The sequence below is a fragment of the Typopeltis vanoorti genome, chromosome 24 (assembly GCF_054136105.1).
Source record: "Typopeltis vanoorti isolate ZY-2024b chromosome 24, IOZ_Tvanoo_1.0, whole genome shotgun sequence".
Lineage (NCBI taxonomy): Eukaryota > Metazoa > Arthropoda > Arachnida > Uropygi > Thelyphonidae > Typopeltis > Typopeltis vanoorti.
Window position 1 is genome coordinate 55,325,455 of NC_143572.1, and position 16,194 is coordinate 55,341,648.

Genomic DNA, 16,194 nt, shown 5'->3' on the forward strand with positions numbered 1-16,194 from the left:
AAATGGGAAATTGGACAAATAAACTTATTTGTGTCTCTTATTTCACAGCAGCAGGTTCTGCTAAGGAATGCGAGTATTTTTCAGTTATTGGACAGGAAAGCTGACATAAATGTGGTTTTTCTTGGAGATTTAAACAGTTGAGTAAGAAGTGAATACCAAAGATATAGAAAATATTTGGAGAAAAACAAAACTAAATAATAGTTAAATACCTTGCTGCATTTCTCTTCAGTAGATACTTACCAAGGACATGGGCTGGTCATTAAAATCACCATTACAACCTCAAGTTCTTCATTAATTCACGTGGAAAAAACATTGAAGAAATAAAAAATAATTATTCTCTGTCTTATTGTTGATAGCATCAGGCGGTATCTGAAAGAAACTGATCTTGGCCTTATGTGACATGAGGTATGAAGAGATAAGTTGATTGTAAGATGCTGTTAACTATCCCATATGGAAAGAAGTTTACTTGAATTCCTGTTGCTACAGCATGAGAGGAAACACTCCTTGTGAACTGAAGTGAGAAAGCTGACTTAAATGTAAATTAGTGAAAGTTTTCTATTTTAATTTGCTTAAGTATACATTATTGTTTTTTAGTGTTCTTCATCTTCTAACAACAATCCAAGTCCAATGCTAGCTTCTACATCAAGTCAACCACATATTGGTGAAAGGAGACTATTAGTTCACAGCTCTTTACCTAAAGAACAGACAAGTAACTCTCTGGAAGACCAAGAAGCAGCTCCAGTTGCTGTGTTAGTAGAAACACTTCCAGAGGTGTCTTCTCTTGTGGCATCATCACCTGCAGTTGTAGTTAGTAGTGTTGATCCAAGTGGCCTGGACACAAGTACCATGAATTTAGAAGACTTTACAAGCCAAAGAGTAGAAGGGGGTATCAGAGAACATGCTGATCTTTTAGTAGAGTCACTTATCTGCAGAGAGTCTGGTAAGTATTTTTGTTTTAGGTTATTCTTACTACCCTTACTAAGAAATGAATGATGCCTGGCATGTAAATTAATTGAAAAAAATCATAACAGATTATAATAAAAGCAAGAGTTTAGTTCCTCACATTGATTAATGCTGTGTTAATTCCTGTCTTTTTCTCAGCTACCTCAACAACCAACATCACTGCATCCAGTTCATAGCAGAAGTAGAGGAGAAAGGGGAGAAAATATTAATGCTAAATGTCACCATCATGTCCACAAGCACTTCTTTCAGTTAATTCAAAAGTTTGAATGGTTAGAACAGTAACACAGCAACTAGGTCATAAATTTCCTATAAGGTTGGGAAGATTTGGGATTTACAGTGTTAGAGGTTGTAAGGCAGTGATGTCATGAATGGAAGAGGACAGTAAGATTTCTGGATTAATCATTAGTTAACATGTGAATTTGAAATGATGTCAAAAAGTCCAAAGTTTGCTTTAGCTCCACATGTACAGATGAAGCCAAAAATTAAGAATACTGTGCTTCATAGATGAAGCAGTAGTCATGTTGTTACAATTGTTGAACAAAATTAATTCTAATTTACAGCCACATCGTATTTACTTTTTAACAGAGAAGCAAATTTGAGCCACTAATAGACAGGTGGTGTATAACATACAGCCTCTCCCATCCACCCAAGCCACCTCCCACATTCAGTGTTGCCACAAAAATGGCACCTAAGCAATAATTAGAGGCATGAAAATGACTTGGCTTTCAGAGCAAGTTCTCTGGGTCCCCCCCATATGCAGTGTTGATGACCTTCATAGATATGTGTAACACTAATTAATGGTTAGCCAGAATACCCTCCATTTTCCATTTTAAGGTACTACTACAGTAAAGTGGTTCACAGGTTGGTCGTTGGGATAGATGAGAACATAGTACACATGATAGTAATGTGTAAAAATTTAAAAATCGTAAATAGCAACAATATAAGTAAAAAAAAAAAAACTTCCACATTCACTTCACAAACATTCTTATCTTTAACATACATACATACACAGATATGTGCTGTAATTTACATGCAACTAAACTAGACCTGTTATTTCTCACAGAAACTTAACTAGCAGCCTCAACAACTTCTGTCCACCTCAGTTATCAAACTGCACATTACATGATTCTTTCCTTTAAAAGGGCAGCACATTCATTCATCAGATCTTACATTTAATTTCTGAAAATGCCAAACCTGGAATCTCCTCTTTTTTTTCCCTTTTTTTGCTACACTTAGCTGCATTCATTTACATGCCCATACTCAGAACATTACCTTTCTGAAGTTTAATTACTCGAACATTTGAGGTTATCTTCCTTAGGAACTTCAGTCTTCAGAATACAGATTAGCTTCCCTTCTTTAACACCTTTGAGTAAATTGGAAGAAATACCAAAGTGTTTATTTGTAATGACCTTTACTAATTTTCTATCACATTACTAGAATATCAGATAATCTTTTTCATTTTCCTAACATCTTAGACCTTTTTTATTAACCAGATCTCCTTTTAGATATGCTGTTAGATATATGCTCTTATTTTGCTAACTTCTGGTTATAACCTTTTCCACATTTATTTTCTGTAGAGTGCCCATTACTAACCATTCTCAGTTGTGTCCACTAAATGGGATGACCGCTGTGATTTCTCCTCCTCTTCCTTTCCATGGTCTGAGTGTATTGCTGAAATAGAGAGCCAAAGGGTTATTTATCATACATGTCCTCTAGAAGATGTGCTTTACATTATGGAAAATACTAAGGAAAGTGATCTGGAGCTTACTCCGCCTTTACTACAAGTTGCCCATAAGGTTGCTTATGCTTTCATCTGCCGAAACCTTTAGTTTTTATATATTCGGCACAAAACTCTTGTAGTTTCTATATTCGGCTATGAAATAATGTTGGATTCAATATCCACTTAATTTGTACCATCATGTTTTATATTTGCAGTGTTTTTTCTTTATGTTTTATTGCTTGTTTGCTGAGGTCTGGAGAGTCATTTTGCTTGTTATCGTAGAATTTATGCTGATAAGAAAAAAATAAAACTGTTCAAACGATTCTTGATAACTTCTTTTGATAAAAAATTTGCAGTAAATAATGTAGATACAAGTATTTATTAAACATTTACTTTGCATTCATTTTTTATCTTTCCTAAAAGAGTACCATACAAAACGAATTATTAATTCAGTAATCGATCATGGACGAATTGTAATTTTTACCATTGATTATTAGATTTGATTAACGCAATTTTGATATACGCGGTAACATCGAGGGATTAATTAACTCCGTCAGAAGTACAATACCTGTACTTCTTTTGTCCATCGTTGATCTTGTCTTCAAGCAATATGCCCAGCTCATTGCCACTTCAGATGTTTCACTCTTCCTATGATATCAGAGACTTTTGTTTGGTTTCTTATCCACGTATTCCTTTTGTGATCAAGTCTTGCCATACCAAGCATACTTCTTTCTATTCTAAATTGTGTTGTTCTAGAACAACAGCAAAGGAAATTCAAATTAATTTTTGAATTTCCTTTGCATTTAGTGTCCGTGTTTCACAGCCATATGTCAATATAGAAAGAATACACTGGTTAAAAACTTTTCTCTTCAGGCATAATGGTAGTTGGCTTTTGAATATTGAATATAATTTTCCAAATGCTTTCCACCCAAGCATCGTGCATCTTTTAATTTCATCCATGATATTTTGTTCCATTGATATCTGTTGTCCTAAGTATATGTAATGATCTACTTGTTTCATTTCCTCATTATTGATTTTTATTATTTCTGGTTGGACATACCTATTGAACATAACTTGGGTCTTCTTTAGGTTTATCTTTAGGCCAGCTGTTTTGCTAGCAGTTTGGAGTTCATGGATACGAATCTGTAATTCATGCACAGTTGAAGTAAAGATAACTATGTCACTTGGCAAAAATAACCTAACGAAACACAAAACTTTAACTAGAATTAAAAAACAACATAGAATTATGTAAGTCTGCCATCATGTTCTGGCCATCACATATAATTAAAAAAAAGTATTTCCACACTATCCTCACTCACTGAGAATTTACAGTCTTCCTAAGATACACAGAGTACCTACTACTTCAGCCAACAGTAAATAGTATCAACGACCCTAATTATCACTTAGTCAAGAAACTAGTGTCAGTATTCAAGTAGTTGGCAGGTCATTTTCCCACCCATATAAACAAAGTTTGTACAGGTAGTTTATATATGTGATGTTGTTAACTTTGTTTACAAAGTTAAAAAACATTACATATGAGAAAAATTAGCTATTAATCAGTGTGATGTATTTGTCCTTGTTACAAATACCTCAATTATTGACATAATTCTTCTTTTACAGGACAGATTTCTGCCTGATATCATATACCTCTTTGCCTATCTACTACAATGTGGTTATTTTGTGTGGCAAAATACTTTTTACCTATGAAAAAACCACTCTCCCTCATATTACCAACTTTTGAACAATGTGTTCTAGATTTCTTTACTTTAAAACCCAAAGGTTGGCTCAGGTAGACAGACAATATTTTTATCTAACATGGTTTTCATACTTTAGACACCTTCCTTAGCCACCTGAATAAACAACAACAAACACATTCAATTCACCACTGAAATTGAAAGTCAGAACACACTTCCACTTCTGGATACACTTGTCAGACATCTATACTTGGGCACTCTGTCCTTCTCTGTTTACCGTTAGGCGTTATACATACCAACCAGTACACAGATGTGAACTCTTACCACCACAAAAACTAGGTGTTAGTAATACACTCAGAAACAGAGCTATAAATATTTACTCTAATGAGCAAGTGCATAAGCATGAATTACAAATTATCAGCAGTACTTTCCAAAAAAATGGCTACAGCAAAAATACTATCGATAAAATTCTTCACAAAACTGCATCTAAAAAAATAAATCAATTACAATTAAACTTAGCTTTTCTATATATTACACAGTTATCAAAAAATGCTGCTTTAATCACTAAATCTAATCTATAGTCCTGTTTTTCAAGGCCAGACAAATAGAATAATGGCAAGTAAACCAGATTAGTGATACTTGAGCATACTGTTTGAATTGTAATGTTACTTGTTTCTCTATGTACGTGTACACACTCACACAGAGTCCCTGACTCATGTCAGGGTTGCATTCCACAAACTTCCTATTAGTTACATGTTTACAGTACATGTGAACAGTAGTGATTGCATATTGCATAGCACAACATGTTTTAAAGGTTATTTTTGTTAGTTTCATTCAAAGGATGTATACACATATTTCAAAATGTAATTATTAATGCAAATTAATATAATAAAGTATATGTAGTATAGTAGTATAAAAAAGAGAGGAAATGTTTAATTTGGCCATTCAACCTTCTGTATGAAATTATCAAGAGATGACAGAGTGGCTTCTTTCTTTTCTTCATAAAGTTCCTTGAGAAAGGCTAAAAGCATCCACCCATCTCTTTCTCTTTTAAAACTGTGAAGCATTAGGATCCATTTTCCACTTGTCCACCTTCATGTTGACATTAAAAACATCTTTACCAGTGTTATCCAGAATTCATGACAAAAAGAAAAAATCAACTTTGAAAACTTTTAAATATACAAAAGGGCACATTTTATATCTATTACAAAACGTTTTAAAAGATATCAGATAAATACCAGCTAATTATTTGTTTATTTTATAATTTTAATTTTCATTGGTAGATGAATTTTTGTGCGTATACACATGGGTTCACTCTTTCTGCTTCTTTCCTTTTTCCCAGCATTCACAAACACTAAAAATTGTGAAAGTGTATGAATACAGATATATGCAGTACATCCTTGTTCAGTAGTAAGGTCATGCACCACACAGGCCTTATGAGCAACTGCTGTTATGGGGTGTGTGAGTTATGTACACATGGTAAGTAACTTATAAGTTAAATTTTTTTCATAGTCCTTTTAAAATACTTGGCATAAGTCAGGGACTGCCTGTACATGTATACTGTAGATCTGGCATGCCCAACTTCATTCTATACGAGGGCCAATATATGATGAGTGGTAGCGTCACAGCCCACACACTTTTAGACAGAACTTAAATAAAAATAAACTCTGCATTTTTTCAAGGCAATAGTTATATATATTGAATTACTATATTTGTTAAATCATTTTACTACTGGGAGAACAATATAAAATACTTGGTTGATTTAAATATAAGTTGTTAAATTAAATTTAATTACATATTTCCATTTTTTTTACATGTAACACAACTTAATGAGAACACGGTGGGTGTTCATGTGTGGCAACAAGTTCATTAAAGTCGATTTTCAATGATGATGATGATATTCTTAACAAATCCTGAAGGTGGTCATCAGTCAGTCGGCTTCTTTGTAACCGCGCTCATAGTTGAGAAAGTGCATTCGCATATGTATGTGCTTCCAAACATAGATGCAATTCTCAATCTGAAATCACTCAATGCAGGATATTTTTCCCTTGGTACCAGTTTCCAAAAGTCAATGCGTATCTCCACCCTTGACTGGAAAAAGGGGTCACTTTGAAGGTCACACAACTCCAATTGAATAGTGTCATGCTGCTCTGAAATGTCGCATTTCGTTGGGTTGTTAAATGATGTCAGTTGTGGCTGCATGTTACTGAAGTCAGAAAATCGCTTACTGAATTGCTCCAAAAGTTGGTCTAATATTGGCACAGAAAACTTGAAGCCAATGTTATGGCTCTCCTCCATCAACTCCCTGCAGGAAGGGAAATGTTCCAAGTTTCCTCTGACTAGGGTGAATTTAAAAATCTTCAGTCAACTTATGAACCCATCTAGGTGTCCAACTAAATCTGAGATTGTTTGGTTACATCCGTGTAACTTCACGTTGAGCTCATTCATGTGATGTCTGTTAGAAAGGCGAGTAAGCTGTTAAAATGAGGATCATATAGTTTTGTGATTAGTTCTTTGTTTGTCTTCTTGTGTTCCTCTAAAAACTGTTTCATTTCCTTTCTCAAAGCAAAAAACCATTTCAAACAGTTCCCTCTGCTTAGCCAACATACTTCTGTGTACAACATTAAATCATCATATTCTGCCTCCATTTCTGTTAGAAAAGAAAGAAACTTGTGGTGTGTCAAGGCCCGATTTCCGCCATTAATTAGATTCACACACTTCATTACAGTTTTCATAACATCCTCTATCTCCAGAATTTTACCACACAGAGCCTCCTAATGTATAATGCAGTGCAATACAGGGAAATTGATTCCAGCCTTCCTTAGTAAGCCAACTAAGCCTGTTTGAGTACCACGCATTGATTTGGCGCTATCTGTCACAATAGCTACGAGATTGTTGATGTCACCAGTACCATTTACAACCTTCGTAACTGCATCATAAATGTCTTGACCTTTGACTGTGTTATGCAATCACTCTAATGCTAGTAGCTCATCATTAATAACAAAGTGTTTGGAAACAGTTCAAATGAAAATTAGAAGTTGAGCTATCTGTTATGTCAGTTATCCATCCAGAGCCAATGAGAAGTAAGCTGAATCTGTAATAACACTTTTTAATTTATTTAATATGTGTGAACTTATTTCCTCGACTCTTTTTGTCACAGTTCGTTTTGATAGTAGGACACTTTCAAACTCACTGGCAATTTTATCTTTCCCAAATGCACGTGTTATTTTCACAGAACAGTGTTTTACAAATTCACCATCAGATAATGATTTTTTTTGCTTTTGCTATCTCTGCAGTTACAACAAACGAGTGAACTTTTTTGTATTGATGTTGGTTTAGTAAAAATAGATTTCCGAGCACTAACCTTTCTCTTCAAATTACGTACAATTCTAGTACGTACTTGTCCAACGTATTCTTGGTATTTAGCAGCATGGTGCTGTATGTAGTGGCGTTTAAGGTTATATTCCTTGTACACAGACAATACTTTTTTTCTGTTATTTTTTGTCGTTTGTTGTCATTATTGTTTATAAACAGAAATTCATTTTCCCATTTCTCCTGAAATGACCTGTTTTCTTCACAGATCTTACGTTTCTTACTCATAGTACACAAAGGCTGAAGTAACTGACCAGGGGACACAAACTGCAACAATAACACTGTTTTAACTGTGAAACTGAGTCTCTGAAACTGATCACTGTAACCAGAGCAGAGCAAGTAACTTTCAATGATGTGTTACTTTGGAGCACATAGAATATAAATACTTGATTGATTTAAATATACCACTCCCACTACTACAACTCGCACCGAGAAGCAGTAGATTTTATAAATTGAGTAATCTTTTTAAAGCAATTTTGATTCCGTGTTGAGAATATAAATTGTTTCCGTCATCAGAAATAATGAATATAACTAGTATATCAATCAGAAAATCTGCTGTCGAAACTGATAGGTAAATTGATAATACATATAATTTAATATAGTTTTTATTCTGCCACAGGCCTGCTGTTGGCCACCTATGCTGTAGATGATGACCTTAATATGAAGTGGGAAACATCAATAAATTAAAGTTATTACTCTTAACACAGTAATAGTCCCTATAATTTTATGAAAATGAATATGTTAATGGATGGTGATTGTATGGTTTATAAGAGTTATGAACATAAGCGTTAATATAAAAAGCATGACAATGAAAAACTTAAACTTAGATGACAGACTATTTAACTAGTGATGTGAAGGAGAAAAATTGAAGTATCTACTTAATATAGGATCTGAAAAATTGAAGGATCGACTTAAATGTGGTGCTGATAATGGATATAGGAGAAGAAAATCATAAGTTATGTTGTCATCAAGTGATGAATATTTTAACTTTTTGTATGCAAAATATACTTCTAAGTAAACAAGATGTCTTTATTTTTGTCTGGATAATTGTGGTATGTACAAATAACAGCATTCCTCCTGTACATATAATCAGATGCTTATGATTATATGTACATCTATGGGACAAAATAGAGTATCTCTTAAAACTTTAAAAAAATGTTATTTTTCTTCTAATGAACTGTGAAAACATTTAATGAATTACACATATTTTAATGGATAGACAAGATACTTTGAATTATCTTTGGATTCTGACATTTTGTCATTATCGATGACAAGGATAAATGACAAGAAAACAAATAGACTGTAGGACAAGAGAAGGGTGGAAAAAAGTTTGGGCTCTCTTTTTTTTCATGAAAAGTAATTTATCAAAAAACAAAATATTATTCTAAAAATTAGTCAGTAAAACACAGATTTTAAAGTATGTCAGATCATCACCCTACTTATTGGAGTCCTGATGTGGCTAAAAAAAAAAACTTTTTTTTTTTGTGTGTGCCAACAGTGAGAATTAATAACATAAAGGTAGCATTCAGAAGAATAAATAAGGGCTTCAAGACCATTCCATTAGTTGGAAGCAATTTGTCACCTTTCTGGATCTCAGTATAAATTTTAGGATGCCATATACTATCCCAAATTAAAGTACCTGCATAATTCAGGAATTTGCTAGTTTTTCTCGAAAGCTTAGTTTTGTGTATTTTAACTTTTCTTGTCACTTATGTAAATTTATCCTAGATGTTTTCAATGATATAATGAAAAAATGTTCATTTCCAAAGATAATTATGCTGTCTAGCCATTCAAAAGGCATGTTTAATCTATTAAACCTATTAAATCTATTCTACTATGTCTAATATTCATGTATTGTCTTTTTCGCTGGAAAATACTAAAACTATTTTACATATGCATTGTTCATCATATTTAATAGGTAGATATAATATCCTCTTTAAAAAATGTCAAATTAATATTTTAATTGTGGAAATATCTTAGGCAAAACTACACTTGAATCTCTTGATTGTAAACAAGAACAAAATACAGAACAAGAAGACCACGATGACAGTGCATCATCCACATCTAGTTGCCCCTCAACTACTGTTCGAAAAAAGAAACGATTAGCCTCTGAAGAACAGGTATCTCTGTCTCCATTCTTAACTGGTTGGGCTCGAGTAGCATCAGGTCTTTTGGATAAGGTTTCCAAATACAGGGGCCTTGGTCGACCAAAACGGGAGTTATCTGCTGCACATTGGTTTCTTCATCCAGGTAGGATCCTTATGGCTGTTGTAATTGAGATTAAAACTAATGCTAGAACTACTACTAAATTTAAAATTGTTTATATTAAATGTTTGTCAATCTATAGTTCATTAGTACTGTGTATGGGTGGTGGGTTGGGAAAGGAGGAATTTGTTTACATTTGATTTGAATGACTTTAAATTGTATTAATTGGGAAACACAGCAGGTGGGAGACTGTTCCACAGTGCAGCAGTTGCAGGGATGAAGGAAGAGGAAAAGAAATTTGGTCTGTTTGTTTCTAGGTGTGAAGGGATATTGTGCAGCAGCAGCTGCCCGTGTTCCAGTGAGTTCTTGCTTTCAAAAATAGATTTATATTATAACTTATTACAGTGGTATTAACTTACAACTCTATAAGGTGTTACAATTTAATACCATTAAAATGTTATAATGCAAATAATAGCCAACACCTAAACATTGTTACATGACTAACTGACTCCATGACTATTATATAATACAAGATTAAGCGATACACAGCAGTGTTGATGTAGACAGCAGCATTCATCTCTTTCTCAAGAAGGATGACAAGTTGAGCACTTTCCTTTGCACAAAACTTTCCAAACTATAATACTGCACTATAACGAACTGTGGATAACTCCCAGCCTATGTCCTATTTAAAAGTTCATGACCTTACTAAAATAAAGAACCAAAAGGCTTTTCTTCAGTGATGCAAAATTATATAAATTAAGTGGATATTAAATCCAACATCATTTCAAAGCCTAATACAGAAACTATAGAAGTTTCATGTGAAAATTGACCAGATAGCTTGCAAGAATACACTCACCACCGTACTACGAGTTGCCCTAGCCGAACCTAATAGGAAGCATGTACGCTCAAAATGCCCGTATATTTGCCTCCTATTGGTCCATTTTGATAAGGTTTCACTGATCTGACAGCTGTTTCAAACTCATTGGTTTTCATCAGAGATCAGGCAGAAACCTAAGAGAGCAAAAAATCTCTGGTTGGTTCTTAAAGTATTTACTAAAATAAAGAACCAAAGGCTTCACTTTAGTGTTTCAAAATTATATAAATTAAGTGGATATTAAATCCAACATCATTTCAAAGCTGACAGAACCATATTTATGTATGGCAGGAACCACATAAACAAAGGAAAGGGGAAAATTGTACATTGACAAAGAAGATAAAGAATTGGTAAGAAAGAACACAAAAAAAATTAAAAGTACCAAAGCAAACAATAATGGGAGACATACTGTGTGGGTGGGGGTTCTGGAAAGTTCTGGTAAACACCATGAACAAAATAATATTAAAGCAACTGATATAACCACAAGAAAGAACATACTAGTAGCAGAGTTATGAAGATAACTTATGTTCTTATATCCTTGTATGTTTTTTCTTGTGGTTATATCAGTTGATTTAATATCATTTTTGTTCTAGGTGTTTATCAGAACTTTCCACACCCACCTCATAAGAAAGATTTAGAAGAGTATGAAATTATACAAAGGATAATGCAGAATTAACATTTACATTCTGAAATGTTACTTACCTGAAATCTTCATAATAAACTAAATATCTGCAACTGTACCATTAAAATCAAAAATTCTAAATCAGAATAGTTTATCTTACAGATAAAGAATCTTTCAATCACAAAATGAGATGCTACCCACACAAACTTTATAACCTCAAATTTACAATTCTAAGAAAATGTATCAGTTTATGCCGGCTTTCCATCACTCGGTCTCTGTCTAGTTAGGAAGCCAACTTGTTGTACACTAGCTGTACCAATCACTTCCCCTCCCTTTAAGGCTGACTATTGTTCATTACATATGACCTCTCCCTCTTTGTAATTGGTGACCAATTGTAAAGTTGATTGATCACTGAAGTTTTCAAGTTATTTTTGTAAATGTCTTAATGTTAAAGGCTGCACATCTTCATTTTATCGTGATTTTTATAATATTCAAGTAAGTAATATTAATTTATGCTAACGTAAAATAATTAAATAACATAAAATTTAAACTTTAATTCTGGATTTTAATTTTTTATGATTTGATACTTTTCTTATATGATCTCTACCCCACCATTGTTTCATAATTGTTTGCATATTTGTGTGCTTTATGTATCATTCTTGCCACTCCTTTGTGTTTTGTCATCAGTTTATGATTTCCTTTATTTCTTCTATTTACCATCATTTTATTTAATTAATACAGTTTCTGATAAAATATTACTCTAAGACAAATGCAATAATTAAAAAGGACACACTCACAACAGAACCCATAGAGATCCAAAAAGGAGTAATGCAAGGATACCCATTATCCCCATGCCTATTCAACATATATCTAGAAGAGGTTGTAAAGAAAGCAATAGACAATGAGCTTGGAATCAATGTCAACAGTTTAAACATAAATAATATCAAATATGCAGATGATCTCGTCCTTCTTGCAAGAACCCCAAATGAACTACAAAAGCTGATCAACAAGCTAAACGAAACCTGTAAAATATATGACATGACAATAAATATACAAAAGACAAAAGTGATGAAAATAGGGAGGAACAGAACTACCATCTTAGCCACCCTAAACGGAGAACAAATAGAACAAGTAGACAACTTCATATACCTTGGATCAAAACTAACAGAAACAATAGATGAACTCAAAACAATCAAACACAGAATAGCGATAGGATGGACCACCATGGGAAAATTACAGAAAATCTGGAAAACAAACAAGATATCTAAACAAGTCAAAATCAAATTATATGAAGCAATAATTATACCAACAGTCATCTATGGAGCAGAAGCGTGGACAGTTAAAAAAAGAGAGGAGAAAAAACTGCTGGCATTTGAAATGAAATGCTTAAGAAAAATAAATAGAACAAGTTGGATAGAAAAGAAAACAAACATCACAGTCAGACAAGAACTATTGTATAAAAAGACAATAATAGAAAAAATTAGAAAACAACAACTGAGATGGTTTGGACACACTGTACGCATGGATGCAGACAGACTTCCTAACATCCCAATCAATACTTTTCCAACTGAAAAAAGAAGACCCGGAAGACCAAGAATTACCTGGCTGAAATTAATAAAGAACATCTTGGGATGCAGAACATATAAGTAACTTTTTCGAACAGCAAGGAATAGAGAAGACTGGAAGATCCTGCTCAAGAGAAGACTCAACTCGTCTTAGACAGAAGAGAAGAAGAAGAAGAATATTTTGTTCCTAAAATTAAGGTGTGTGTGTATTCAATTCTTTATCCCAAAATTCACTGTAGAAAACTTTGCACTATAGTGAACAGTGCAATAAACATAATATAGTAGATGCTTGCTATAGCAAATGTCTATGTATTTTGTTTACTGCTTATGTTTGTTATTTGCTCTTGCTTCCAGACTCTTGAAAATATTCCAATAGTAAACATAATCTTATGCATATGTTTGGATTGTTCCAAGTTGTTAATATTTCTCTTCATGCTTAATCAAGTTTAACATTGTGGCCTTCTTACCAATGGATCACCAGCTTTCTCTCAATTTGTTCGTTTGTAGATCATGGTAGATAGATGGTTTCCTCTCATCAGATATTTGAATCATCACTGGACTAACCTAGAGCTCTGTGCTTTCACCTACACTCTTCCTCCTATACACAAATGATTTCTCTCTCTCAGACATCCAATTCTATCCTATTACAAAATCTTGTAGTGCTTAGGTGATTCAGGCTTAAAGATCTTTAACTAGTGTCTTAAATGCTTGATTTCCTTGCAGCACTCAGGTGGAGTGAAGATAAGTTGGCAAGTTTTAATGTAATCCTGTCATTTCCCAGAAGAAAGATCGTGCTTCCCTGTCCCTCACTTTTGATAATATTCTACATGCCAACTGTGATCAGTTTTTCTCTTCTCAGGCTGACTTTCATATCTAGCCTATTCTGGCACAAATGCATCATATCCATAGCATCTTCAGCCTCTGAAAAGCTTGGTATTCATTTTTGTTCTAGAGAACTTCTCACATTTAGGGTAATACACCTAAAATACCCTCGGAATGAATTTCACACTATTCTTTCAGATAAGGTAAAACAACATTATGATTGAGTTATCTTTTCTTGTTGCATTGATTTAAATAGCAATGCAATTTTTTTACAGTAGGAAATTATTACTAGTATCTGATATCTTATAGTATTTTTGAAGCAGTTATAAATAACAGATTTTTCCCACTTTTTAATGTTGCTAGTTATGCTGCAGCCTGGACAAATAACTGAACAAACTCTCATCCTTGCCTTTAACCTCCTTTATCCTTCTGTATTTAACAGTTAGATGCCTAGTTGCCTCTTTGATTGCTTGCTGTATTTGAGGAGGCCTGATTTTTTTTATATTCAGTTTTCTGTTAATGATGATGTACTTGGAGATTCTGTTGTTTGACTTGCTCTCTTTCTATATGTCAGGATCTTTAACTAACTACAGACTGAATTCATAGATTTGTACATCTACAGCAAACTCTTAAAATGTTGATTTTCATTGCATTCTCTAGTGGGAGAAAGGATAATCTACTCTATTTTAATCTATCCAAAAATCTTGTCCTGTGTTGTTTGAAAATCAGAGTAGAATATAAGATCAGGGAGTAGTGGGAGGATTCTTGTTTGTGTCTGTGAAATACAGAGCTTGGTTTTAGATGAATTAGAGTTGAATAGGTTATCTTTACTCTTAGGGGAGTATTATATGATGATTAGCATTTAAGGAGTTAGCAGCCATTGTTCTTGAAACCTTGTGATATACACACATCAGTAAATTTCTTCTGTTTTATAGTATCTATAGCCACCTCAGCATTCAGAAAGCTAAGTGCCTCCTTTTCTTCTGCTCCCAATAGTACTATTCTCACTGCTGGATAAAGGCCTATACCAAATTTCTCCATTCTCCTATCTATGACTCTTCTGTGTCATTGAGTTCCAACAACTTTCACTTCTCTATAAGTTCTAAATCCATCCATCCATCCAGCAGTGAATTGTTATCCTATTTTGGAATCCATACCCTTCAGAAATTCTAGATGCTGTTAACAGAAAACAATCAGACCAATTAATGACTCCTCTCTTGCAGATTCACTCTATTCCTTACATGATCTCTGCTATATGCTTTTTTAACTGTTACTTCCACAGACATTGGCCATTAAAGTTTTCTGGTACAGTTCCATTCTCTCAAAGTGGGCTTTTTTTCTAAGAAAGCTGATTAGTCAATATGACACTAGTTGAGATTTCCAGTGACATTTCTGCATTAAAGATGCAGGTGATACTACTGCATGTGTATATATTTAATTTTGAAATTACTATTTAAGAATAGCCTAGAGTAAATCAACTGCTGTGATATTACAGTAAAAGGTTCAATTTATTGAAAATCAGCCATAGGAGAAATTTTTGCTGAGGGAACAAAATATGTTCCCTCTGCAAAAGAACATAAGAGATGAGATTGAAGACAAAGATGGTGGAATGTTAAATTCAGAATTATAGACAGTATATTAAATCTCAGAAAGCTGATAATGATTTTATTATGTGAATATGTTGAATGAAGTGCTAAGTGGAAGTGCTATAGAAAGATCTTGAGAATAAGCTGGATACAGAAAGTGAACAATGAGGAAATCTACAGACGAATACAACCAAAAGAAAACCTGATCCAGAAAATAATCAAAAGGAAATGACATCTATTTGACCATATATGTAGAATGAATGATGAGAGAAAACTAAAAACGTTGCTGTTTGGAATAATTGAAGGAAAGAACAAAAGAGGAAGACCAAACAGAGAATGGGGCAATGACATTGTCAAATGGTGCGGAAACTCTATACACAAACTGAGTCATCTTGCACAAAATAGAATGCAATTGAAGAATCATATCAAGATGGCAGCAGACACCTATGGGCATTGGACCCATGGTTGTTGATGTTGGATGAAAGAACTTGTGTAACAACTAATGAATTGCATTTTAATGGATATGAAGACACCTCTATAGTTTCTGAACAAAACTCTATACTCTGTCTATAGAGTTTCGTTCAGTCAAAGGGAGTGCAAAATCATGTTGAATGCAGTTTCTCCTAATAATCCTAATAGTCCTATCATACCAAAGGAGAAGATTCACTATCTTTGCTTTCTTACTCTTCATTTTCACTTCTTTCAACACACTTTCATATCCTCTCTCTCATTGCATATTTTTCCCCTTTCAAATCATTTGCTCTTGTCAAC

At 33.6% G+C, this 16,194-nt stretch overlaps 1 protein-coding gene across 7 annotated transcripts in view; it reads left to right on the forward strand.

Moving 5' to 3' along the window:
• LOC150093229 (uncharacterized) overlaps window positions 1-16,194 on the forward strand; it is a 307,481-nt gene that overhangs the window by 254,679 nt on the left and 36,608 nt on the right. For all 7 annotated transcript variants that reach the window (XM_090413531.1, XM_090413528.1, XM_090413534.1 and 4 more), the window contains 2 exons: window positions 595-940; window positions 9,730-9,999. In XM_090413531.1, the coding sequence (XP_090269657.1) occupies window positions 595-940; window positions 9,730-9,999 (616 nt within the window). The remainder of the gene's footprint in view (window positions 1-594; window positions 941-9,729; window positions 10,000-16,194) is intronic.